At 30.7% G+C, this 12,552-nt stretch overlaps 2 protein-coding genes across 3 annotated transcripts in view; one reads left to right on the top strand and one right to left on the bottom strand.

Moving 5' to 3' along the window:
- Positions 1-937: 937 nt before the first annotated feature.
- Positions 938-11,693, bottom strand: LOC132759320 (serine protease hepsin-like). Of its 2 annotated transcripts, none has more exons than XM_060751076.1 (8): positions 11,550-11,693; positions 6,471-6,562; positions 6,239-6,327; positions 5,694-5,856; positions 5,067-5,178; positions 2,442-2,590; positions 1,737-1,791; positions 938-1,094 (listed from the first exon to the last, which is right to left on the bottom strand). In XM_060751076.1, the coding sequence occupies exons 2-8, from the start codon at positions 6,471-6,473 to the stop codon at positions 970-972; spliced, it is 696 nt and encodes a 231-aa protein (XP_060607059.1). In that variant the 5' UTR covers positions 6,474-6,562; positions 11,550-11,693; the 3' UTR covers positions 938-969. The 2 variants fall into 2 exon arrangements, with proteins under 2 accessions (XP_060607059.1, XP_060607058.1); XM_060751075.1 differs by lacking the exon at positions 11,550-11,693 and adding an exon at positions 7,150-7,331.
- Positions 9,951-12,552, top strand: part of LOC132759319 (adhesion G protein-coupled receptor L2-like) — a 43,208-nt gene continuing 40,606 nt past the window's right edge. Inside the window, exon 1 of the mRNA XM_060751074.1 lies at positions 9,951-10,188. The gene's annotated coding sequence lies outside the window, so the exon portion shown is untranslated. The remainder of the gene's footprint in view (positions 10,189-12,552) is intronic.

Raw genomic sequence — 12,552 nt, 5'->3', positions numbered from 1 at the left:
AATCAGAAAAAAACTGCCTAAGGTCTATTCTGCTGTAAATGTATATCATTGTCAGGTTTATGCTGTCAATGGAAAACCTTACAGATATAGTCTATATATAGAGAGAGGATATTCAGGTTTTTTCCATACATACAGGATTTATTTCATAAGTGTTGGAAGCCACGAGTGAAATATGATAATTTTCGTAGCACAAGATGAAAATAAATCCTGTTTATAAAAAATTCTGTTTATAAAAAAAATCTGTTTCTGTTTATATATATTTTTCTTTTTTTGACATCACAGTTTGAAAGGCTTTCCCTTATTCCCTTAAATTTTGAATACTGACTGAATTTAGCAGAAAGTAGTCTGGCAAGACACGTGAAAATACGGAAAATTTGCTTCACTGCAGTGAAAATACGGAAAAAATGAAAATACGCATCTTATTTTATCAATATTTCTCAATATATCATTTATAAATATATAATAGATATTAATATCACATTACAAGTTTCATCTACAACTGTGCATTATTTATAAGTTTTGTTCTCTGTATGTTTCGTTAAAAACAAACACAAAAAATCTTAAGCGCAGATACGAGATATGACTACCTAATGCAGGTTTAAATGTAAGGTCTGACTTATTACAAATACACCTCTTTAAACATTTTAACCAAACGGTATGTACAATTCACCTCCGAAGTAACAGTAGGTAACCATCTTATTTTTAATAACTACACTACCTTTCAAACATCGGTTTATATTACTCTAAAATGACATTTGTAATGAAATACAAATTAAAAAAAAAACTTCAAAATTTGGATCGGAGTTCAAGAGTATGTCATTCCATACAAAGATTGTAATCTGTGTAAAAAGACCTTGATGGATAGTAATATTTCAATATAAATATAACTTGTAAGAAATCTTCAAACAAAAATTAAATTCAAAACAAAAAACGGACATTGATTATAAAAATTATATTGACATTAATACATTAATCATTTAAGGGTAGTCCTGAATTTAACATGGTCTCTCTAATCCAAGTACCATATTTGGAAACGTCGGTGTATATGCCTGGCCATTTGGGCTGCGCACAGTAGAATCCCCAACTTGTCACACCTAAATATATCATAAATCAATGATGAGAAATGCGCACTACAATCAGTGAAAAAAATACTACAGCATCGAAACACGAGGCTATCTGATTTGTACCCAGAGTATAAATATATCAGATTGCCGAGTGTTTTGATGTTCTTTCTCTTTTGTATCATAGGCAAAAATAAAAACATGTTCACTATTGTCACAATATGAAACCCCAGAAAAAAGTAACCAATGTACGATCATCTGAATATGACTTTTCTATCGTTACAAAAATAAGTAAACCCCGGAAAAATGAGCCAATCAACGAGCGTGCTCTACTTTTATTCCTTACCGACAGTTGGGTAACTGGAGTAAGCGTAACTAATACCGGCACTCCAGTTAACGCACTGTGCATGTGTGTGTATACGATTTTTAACCTTAACATATTTTCAACAGAAAGGTTTCCAAACTATGATACACATTTAAACCATAATTTATATGATAATATTGCGTTTGAATATTGACACTTTTATCTTTTCTTAAAAATCCTGAACATCTTGCACTAATCATATAATTCAAAATACTTTTTTATTCAGAATGAAAAGAAACGTTTTTTACATCACACGAATTTATCAATATTAGACGTATAACAAAGTATAGGATCAGGATTGGATTACCTACCTTGAACATACCATTTCCCATCCTTCTTACAGTTGTAGGGCCCGCCGCTGTCTCCCTTAAATAGAGACACAAATGGGGAGATTATTAAAACAAACTGTACATTTTATCCATCTTGATTGACTTTTACAACATTAGTCCCTGAAAAGTAGCAGCCATTTTTCGGGGTCATCATTCAATATATATTATTGACAAAATAAGAAAATAATGCAAGAAAATTTAGATGAATTGTCAATTTTCTATATATGTGAAGAAAAAATATTGTTATAGCACCAATATAAAAAATATCAGAATACATAAGAAGATTAAAATGATTTGTGAGAGATTTTTTATTTAGTATTCTCAATAATATGATATCCCGGGAACGACACTCAAAATGGCGACCAAGGAAGGCAAGCAGGTTGTATGGTCATATCTAGACTTGTCGCATGGGTAGGTTCTGTAGCCGGGGAAGAGACTAAGAGTTAAGCTTACAATGGATTTATTCTTTTCTGTACAATAAGTTATATGTCAAAAAGTAATAAATCTCTATATACACGTGTTTATAATACTTCACTTTTTGTAACATCGCTTTCCGTTGGATAACAGATACGTTTATATTATTTATTACAATTCGACTTTAATCCGTTTTTACAAACATAACTGATACATACTTTTTCGACAATCGTTTTTCTTATCAACAATCACAATACAATTGTTTTTACATACCGTGCAAGCATCCCGGCCGCCACCCATATAGCCAGCACAAAAAGTTACACCTTTTATAAAATGTGTTCCGTACCAGTCGGCTCGACTACAAAAATAGTCGCTAATTAGAGGTAACATGACTTGGTTCAGCACGTTCCTGTCACCTGTACCTATCATAAAAAAATTACACAAGAAAATTTATATTTTCATTGAATTACTTATGTATAGTTACTTGCTTCCAAACAAAAATACTTCAATCTTACTCTTGGTTAAGAACATATAATGTTTTCTCGGGCAAAAGTAATTGTTTTATTCCAGGCTTTCTGGTCTTTTCATTTAATTTTAAAATTTAAAATAGCATTAATAAAAGTACTTCAATTTTCTTTGAACTTCTCTACCTATACAAAATAATTTACTCTTCTAAAGAATAAGGCTTAAGCAGCTTAGTTCTAACTCAAATATTACCGTGACAATTTAATGTATTATTATACTCTATTATACTCTATTCATATTACATGTATTATTAACACATTCATGTCATATTCATTTCATAACTAATAAAAGATAAAGCAACTTCCCAAACAAATTAGTAAACATTATTTATACAGTTTTGTCCCTTGCGTTGCTTTAACTGACAGCAAAATATATAGCTTATAAATGCATATCCTACATATTTTCCTATCAAAAAAGGAAATTCAATTCTGACACCATGTACAGACTGGTTTCCCACACTTATGTCCCTTTAAACAATACCCTTTACATACTTAACTACATTTAAAGGGGATCATCGTCACTTACTTAAAGATATCATGTTATACAAAATACATTAGCTATACATTGATTTGTATATTTATTTCTCTGTCAATAGGTGTTTATACGGAGGACTAAACGTTTATTTGTGTGTTATTACTTGGGCGGTTTTGATATCATTTTAAGAAAACAAACAAGATCATAATGTTTTTGCACGATTATATTTGTATCTAGAAATCTAGAAAATGTGCACTTTAAAATCCCCTTCATTTTTTGAGACTCGGTTGGTTTATTTAAATATTCAGCTGGCCATATCTCCGATTCTTTAAGGGCATTTCCTGGATCCGTACTCGGCAGCGAAAGCTGCATTTTATGCCTAAATGGGCGGATTGACCCTCATTCAACATTGGATACATACTTGTGTAAATGTCCTATTTGATTTGTTTGTCTGTCTTAAATCTGTTCCATCACCTATTCAATTTCACTATTACTTTTCTTAAAATGTAATATTCAATTCACTACAATGAAACAACTAATATTTGTAATCATATAGCCATATAGTTAGCTTCCAGAACTCCTCACCTGTGGGTAAACAATGTCGTAGTCCATGTAGGGATTGATCCTAATTTCTCTGGGTAGAAAACAAAACCTTACTCAAATGACTATCGTACCACATGATTAACAGTATTCTTATGCATTCTTCCCCTCATAACTAGTTTGACCCCTTTGTCAGACAAAATATACCTTTATCTTTCCCAAGTCTTCTTCTAAATAAGATTAGTCGGGCATTTTACCAAGACTATATGAATAATTCAATAACAGCAAACACAAAATACCAATGATTAAAATAATAGAAACATCGAATAATTGAATAATTTATAGGTTTTATCAGACTTATTTTCCAAACATTCTGAAAATATAGCATATTTCTGTGCGTTTTAATGTCTATAAAACGTGTCTGTCTACAGTAAGGTAAATTAAGTAATTGTTTCGACGAAACTATATACGAAAAGATGCTGATATTGGTAATAATAGTGTGTAGCATGCTTTCTTTAGCTTATATATCATATATCTATGGTCAAGACAAACAGACGTGAGTAATATCTTCGTTTTAAATGTGTTATAAAGATTGAATCTCGTTCCGTTTTCACAATTTGTGTCGTCAATTCCAATTCAGTTCAATGTGACCAAAAATTAAAAAAACTTTTTATACAGATAACTATTACCATTTTACTTTATTACACTTCATTTTCGCTTTATCTGTTTAAATATTAACGTTACTTAAATACTGCACTTTTCAAATTCCATTCAAAGGTTAATTTAACTAGCAAAGAAGTAACACATGATTTTTTGGGCGTAGCCTTATTAATTTTTTTTTTTGAACTTCATTTTGCTGAGTAATGAGAAGACACGATATGTAATTTTTAGTTTAAACGTCATGTAATAAGATATTTATTCAAATTTAAACTACATATCAAGTTAGAAAGCAATCGTTACACAGTGCGTATACTTTAAAACAAGTTGTTTTTAAAATGTCAGGAGTGGACATTTTCTTTGTACGGTATCTATTACGTCTGGGAGCATTGCAAGAACATTTATATTATTGTTTTTTATCCTTAATTAACATAGTTCAATGACTCTAATCAGATGATGTTGTTATAAAGAAACCTTAGAATGAAGGGATAACAAGAATGCGATCAAAAATAAGGTAAAAATGTCATGAAATTGCCACAGACAATCGGGCTTTTTTTTTACAATTTAACTTTAGATTTAAGCGGTGAATTAGGATTAAAAACTATAATTCAGCTGTAAAAATATATGCTTGATTTTCTTTTGTGTTTTGCCACTTTCTTTAAAAAGTACGTTTCTTCTTTCTATTAAAAAAGAAGCTCATACCCTGAGTGTCGCCCCATCCTGTTGTGTAGCAGTATGAGTTAACGGCAACAACCCGGCGTCTTGTTGGTGGAACACAAATAGGCTTTACGTAATCATTGAAAACTATCGGCTCCTGTTTTGAAATTAAATAAAGGGAAATACATGCAATGAGTAGTTGTGTGATTTCTTTGTCATGTCCCCTACCTTTGCAATTCCTACTGATATATTGTAAATATATTGTATTAATTTTATTAAGTTGAATTAGCATTGTGTTTGCATACATGCAAAATAGTAGTATTTCTTTATCTTTCTTGCTTTTGAAGGTAAACTTGCAACAAAAGTAAAGCAAAAACCCCAGCATTTGTTTGGGGTAGGTTTGGAACTGTTGCAGACGAAATAGAAATACTTATAAAGCGCTATTAAGTTCTCTTAAAAGAACATTTCAATGCTTACTTAAACTACCTGTTAAATTATGTTGCAATGAAATATCATTAATAAAGGTAAAATCAGTAATTATTAGAATTTGATATAATAAATGTCATAACTGTTTTAGAGTGTCGACGTTTGTGGTATGTCATATATCTATATCTGTTTCAAAAAGATATTTTCACATATTTAAAACGTCCGTTAAATAACAAAAATACTTACTTGAAGTTTTATAAGAGCTATATCATTCTTCATTGATCCATTTTGAAAGCCTGGGTGTAAAATAATTTCCTGAACATGATGTGCTGATTCTGTATCGTCAGGATAGTCCAAATGGTGCTTACCTACGTATGCCAACCATCGAGATGCTGTCCTGCTTAACATACTGAGTGAAAAAAAAGAAACATTAAATCATATTGTGACAAGAGTTTTTAACTATTACTTAAGACTTATTGTCTACAAGTAAAGCTTTGAAAACGTTAAGATATTGTTTCTTTCTTTGCATTTATCTCTCTTGATTCTATGAAACAGTGTATTTCATCTTCATCTTCTTCACATTGTCTCTCGTTATATTCAGTTATTGTTTTGGGCTCGATTATAACTCCTTCATGTCTACATGCTTTACCTGACTACTGAAACGTCGTAGCATGTTTTATTTAAATTGAATATTTATCTTTATCTGCAAGTTTGTACTTGTTATTTGAGTTATTTGAAAATATAATTCTTATGTATTTGTTGAAATAAAAACCCTATAACGTTTGACTCACTCTTCAAAACAATGGGCAGCTGTAAGTACAAATTGTTCATTAAGAATGCTCCCTCCACAAACCATGACCCCTTCTTCAGCTAGCATTACCTGTTTCAGAAATAAGGACAATAGGTTACAGTACATCAGATGTTTTTGTGATCTTTAAAATAATTAATGAAAAACGTTGATTTTATTATCTTTAATAATTATTAATTATTGATCATAGCCTGCATGTATCAATACATATTTACCATCCATGGCCAGGATCCAACCTTAGCTTCATGCCCTCCGACCACACGGCTGCTTACTGGTTGAATTGCTGGCTCTCCACATGGAACATTCTCTGTAAAAATAAGATTTTAAGACTCCTTTCCTCAATAAAATGGACAATTTTATAGTTGCATAGTGTGTTCTTCTTATGCCATCTTATTATTTTTAATTAGGCTTAACATTTCAATCTTTAAATATTGAAGAATCGATTAAATACTTGAAGAATGAGAATAAAATATCCAAATTTGCCTTATTATGATATCTTTAATTATTGTTCATTTGTGTATTGTTCATAAGTATCCACATGGTGAGAATATAAACCATGAAATTATGTCTTAATTTTAAAAAGAATTAGGTCGTTTTGGCTGTATGAAATCGGCAGAACAATTTTCTATATGAATCCTACAAGCGCTAACGTCCCTTATATGAAAAAAAATATTTTGTAATGTTTTGCGAAATCTTGCACTTAAACATTTTAAACATGTTCACGCATTCGTAGGAAAGTGATCGAAATATTGCGCTTTTCAACTTTAAGTTAATACACTGAAACTTATAATCCGTTCGGTACACCATACTTTATTAATCAAAGTCGAATTCTTCTTTAGAAAAATACTTGTCAATTGTTACTCTAGCAATAGAAACAGCGTATATTTTACTTACGACAATCAGCATAATATGTTGTATATCCGATTATAAGGTATAAAGTCAAAGCCAACCAACTTGATATTTTCATCTTAATGTACAATTTGTTGTCATAATATATATTTAGGGCAACATTATTTGACAAGTGCTTATCCGAACATCATGAGAGGTCACGTTATATTTATGTCTCTTTCCGTGTCAGATAACAGAGTAAATAATACCGTATAGCTTAATTATTTTATACTAAAACTAAATTAAAACCTTGAATTTATAGAATTAAAATCTTTAAAATGGATTGGTCCACAAAGGGCACATTTTCCGTGAGTGCAACAAGTATTTACAAAATCAATGGAAATGTATCATTTGAATATTCTAATAAAGTATTTCTTGAAAAAGGATGTTGATAGAGCTGTCAATGATTAAAAGAGAAAAAGAACATTTAATTGATAAATAATAATAATTTGTTCTAGAACAATTTATTACCTGCTATATATTCTAATAATAAAATATGTTACATGACTAATACCGAATCATGTATCTCACACAACTAACATCATCCATATATAATTTTATAATGGTTTGTTGTTTATATCTCATACTAAATACAACATGACTATTTATTGTATTACATACATTCCATAATGAATTCTCTTTAAAGTAATAACACTTTTTTTCCGATTTATTAATTGCAGTGCAAAAGTGCAAAAAAAAAACATGGTCTGAGATACCGAAGGTTACCACCATCACACGCCAGGTTTGCACCGACATGGTTGAAATGTATATATCAAAACGATACATATAGATACAGTTGAATCTGTTTATAAAGACGACAGTCGAAAAATGACCGGTTGCCGTTTTAAAGGGGTAACTGAGAACTCTTTTTTATCAAATGGGCAACATTTAACCTAACATTCCACCTGTGTTCTGTGTTCGGTATGAAGTGTTAGACTGTAAAGTTTATTTTAATAAACTGTGTAGTTTATTTTAATAGATTTATCATTAATATTTTTCTTGGGCATTTGAGCTGTTCAAATTCGGTTTTCATTCTTTGCTTTTTGTAATAACTTTGTTCTTAATAAATGATGATAAATATTCTGAATCAGTATTTTTTTATTTATAATTTGTCGGAGCGCATGTCCTCCAAATTGAAACAGTTTCGTTGTAATTTAATGATTTTTATCAAACAAATACGAAATATGAAAGCACCATATTGAATTTCACTCCATAATTGATTAAAACTCGACAACTCGCATACAGTTAAACCGCCATATTGGAGATTTCCCACGGTCTTAATTAATACGGAATACAAAAAATGTCTTTATGAATAAACAGGCTTTATTCCGATGCTCTCCAAAAATTATGTGGAAAGACGCCCGTTCTAAGGGCAGCATTAATTTCACTGTGCTTAAACATGACGTGGAAGGAACAGAATTGAACGGAGACTTAAAACATGCGATTTATTTGCGCGGCGATGTTCAAATTGAAATAGTGATAAATTTATAAACACATTAAACTACAAACACGTTTAACATATGCGTTATTTTATTTCCTAATTATTCCACTTTCCAAAGTCTGTTAGGTATTGGGACGAACAAATACCATGTATGTTTATCAGTTTGTTTAATAAGTCTTTAAACAATCAATGCATATACACGCTTCAAGCGGCATTTCATAATTACAAAGGTATATAACCCTCACAATTCTTAAGGACATAGGCACAAAATTGCATTCTAAGAACATTCTCTTCCATGGCAAAGTTTTCGAATAAAAATGATATTTAAAGAGGGAAGTATTAGAAATCAATACTTATTGATTGATTTAAAACTAAAATGTTAATAATTGATTAACATTGACTTTAGACACTGAAAACACAAAGATCTATCTTAATGCCCATTTCTGCAACATATTTTTGAGTAGAACAATGAAAATTTATTCTAACAAACCAGATAGAAGTAAACAATCACACGATACCAATAAGAAACAAACACTACCGTCAGTCCAAAAGTAGATGTTTATGTTATAGTGCCATATGGGAACATTAATTCTGTTCAACTGTGTATACTTTATATCTATATAACAGAGTTATTGGTCCCAGAAATGAACTAATTGTCATCTTAAATGCCACTACTTAGTTACGGTGTCACAATATTTCTTTTTAAACGCATTTACATATATACACTTGAACATACACACCAATACTAAACGTAGACTTAATCACGTTTGGGTGATCTGTTTAAACAAATGATAGCCTTCTACAATTTCTTTTTAGAGTTTTTGAACAATAGAAACCTGAAAAAAGAAAAGAATGCTTTTATATACGAATTATAATGTTTTGTCTATTTCCTGCAACATTTGGTATCCCGTTGTTAATGTCCTCTATTTGATAGAGTGACGCAATCTTTGAATACTACATTACTTGTAGCGCAAGATAGAAGTTATTGTCTTTAATTTTTATCCGCTTAAGTTAAAACATCAATCATTTTTATTCTACAGTTAAGTTTATTATGTTTGCAGGTTTGCCTGATTAAATAACATTTATCTATATTCGATATGTATTTTGGTGACTTGTTTTAAAAATTATGCTAAATGTTTCGTGTTGTTTTTTGTTGTTGTTTTTTGCTGTTAGTTTCAATTTCAATTTTAGCCAGAATACTTGAGACATCATTGCTGTTCTCTAATTTGTTGTAATCATTCAGAAGAATCAGCAATATCTGCGGTACACTTAACACTTCCATGTTCCACAACAGTGCTTTATTGGAAATTGTGAATCGATACACCAAGCCGATGATCACAATTGAGCGGTTCTATACATAGAAGGCTTTCCCCCGCCGTTAATTCACTGTCTCGATCAATATGGTACAAAATGCCGTCACACTAAGAACTCTACATCTTTTTACTGGTCTTTTATTGCTGTAAAGTAAACGGCGAGTCCTCAATCGGAATCAATGAGTGCTTATAACATTTCTGTGATTTATGCTTTAGGGGATGTGTGATGTTTCTGTTGGAATAATGTGCAAATGTTTGGACTGAATGTGATCTGCATATTGTCTTTGCAGGGTAAGAATTAAATGCATTGTTAGTTTTGTGTTGTATGGCAGATTTTATGTGTATTGCATATTCCACAAGTGTACACCGATTTAGCGTTATGTTAAAATATTCAGACTTATAGCCTTATTTTTTCTTGAAATCAGTATCTGTAAATGATAGGGGTTTGAAATTTACTGGATACAAATTATAAATAGCACTGCTTTACTAAAAGGACATATTTTGTCATTTACATATTGTTGAGATTCCATTGTCAGTTTATTGTCCTACACTAATTTTTTTTAACAATTGAGCAAGTAACATTTAACTCCAATTTTTATTTTTGAGAATTATTTATGTTTTAAAGAAAAGAATGATACAGATGACTGTACAAATTGATGAATTCAAGTTAAGAAACTGACTTAATCATATATAGAATATGTGATTATTACTAAAATTAAGCACGTATGTGAACAGAAGAATGACGTGTACTAGTATAAGAAAAGTCCTGCATGAACTTTAGCTATATCTATTTCTGTTGTTCGGAGTTTATGAACTATCCATACCAATTACTTCTTGCATATCAGACTGGCGTTTCCGTTAGTTTAACCTATGCCGGAAATTTCATCTGGCATGGGGGGTTCCAGATGAGTCGCGTGCTGTACAATGGCACGATAAAGATGACGTCATTTTACCGTTATGGATGATTTTGTAATTCATACGCTGTTGAATGAAAGTAGTTATGGTTGTAATGATATAAATTTTCATTGAAAATAAAGATAAAGAATTTAAAATATAATGGAATATGGTAGAATATGCAAGAAAAAATATCTGACATATGTTTGCGGTTCGGATCGGAATATCCGTCCCTCGGTCACCCGCCCATTGGCGGTAACTCGGCAAGCCTCGTTACCGCCCAATGGGCGGGTCACCTCGGGACGGATATTGCGATCCGAACCGCAAAATATGACAGATATTATTAATATTGGATAATTAAGCAAGCTTCAAATTGTCTTTCATATATACATTTTGCATACCCTTTACACTTTCATGTAGACGTAATGCTCCTTTCTAGTGTATATTGATAATGAGAGCAGTTGGACTATATTTCTCCAGATATAAGCCGGAAAATTCACATAAACGCTTGATTAAATGCTCCCAAGACAATAAGTAAATGAAACTATATATAGAGTAAAGACATAATTATGAAGGTTTTGACCTGCAACAAAATACTAAAAGATCAATTCTAATGATGATGACTTACGAAACAGTCATGAATTAAAGCAAGATAATAATGCATAATTAGATCTACTTGGACACAGATATAAAACTTAAAATGTCCATTATGTGCATGTATGATTATAAAGCAAAAGGAAAATGTAGGAAAAAGTTACCATACAAAAGCTGTTGTTGTCCCCGTGAAATGGATGTCGATCATTAGACAAACATGGTCTGTTTACTATTTAACATAATTATGGTCTTTATCAAAGTTATTTATGAAAGAAATCCAATTGTTAAGAACATTGTTGTATAACTCTGAACAATAAGTCATCGAATTTATTTAGTATTCTAAAAAATGTTGATTAAATGTTGAAGCAGCTCGTCTAGACAAAGTATTGCTTTTATCTGTTTCGGATGTTTGACATGAATTGTTTGCACTGTATAAACTCTCGTCTGCATTTTGTTGATAAAGTATGTTTGATAGTGTCATACAATCCAGATACGATGATTGTGTTTTTTGTTGTTGTTGTTTTTTCCTTGATGTTTACCATTTATTTTATATCTTTGCAGACTCATATTTGTTAAATGATTTTTCTAGACCAGATGTTATGAAGTTTACAGTTGAAAGTCAACTATGAGTACCTTATGTTATTTTAAAATCGACCTTCTCAATATAATTTACACAAGGTTTCATACTGTATATAGTTAATATGTCACTGTCCAGGAATATTAAATCAAAATGCCCTGTACAGATAAATTTCATTCTTAAACGAAACTATGTAAAAAAAGTAAAAATCAATGCATATTATAAAATAAACTTCTTGGGGTTATATCTTTACAAAATAAAGAAATTTATAGGGAACTGTGAATGATGTATGCATAAAAGCAAGATCATATAGGAACGGTAGGTAGTTGTTCATCTTAAATCTTTTTTTCCTAAGATATAAATCTATTTGTTGAAAACTTTGAAAATCAGGCCATCAGAAAATATCGGATATAAAAAAGGGTTACTCATTCGTTTTTCCTAGAATCTCGTTTTTGCTATAGAGATGATTTTTTGTTGTCATTTTATTCTCTAAAAGCTTTATACTTCCTACACAACTAACAAAGAGATAAATTTCTGATGTTATTCACAAAGCATATTTTGTTAAACAATAACAAAAACAACCTGATATC

Source organism: Ruditapes philippinarum, unplaced genomic scaffold (genome assembly GCF_026571515.1).
Source record: "Ruditapes philippinarum isolate M1 unplaced genomic scaffold, ASM2657151v2 ctg1546_1_1_1_1, whole genome shotgun sequence".
NCBI classification, from domain to species: domain Eukaryota; kingdom Metazoa; phylum Mollusca; class Bivalvia; order Venerida; family Veneridae; genus Ruditapes; species Ruditapes philippinarum.
This window is presented reverse-complemented; position numbering and strand designations above follow the sequence as displayed.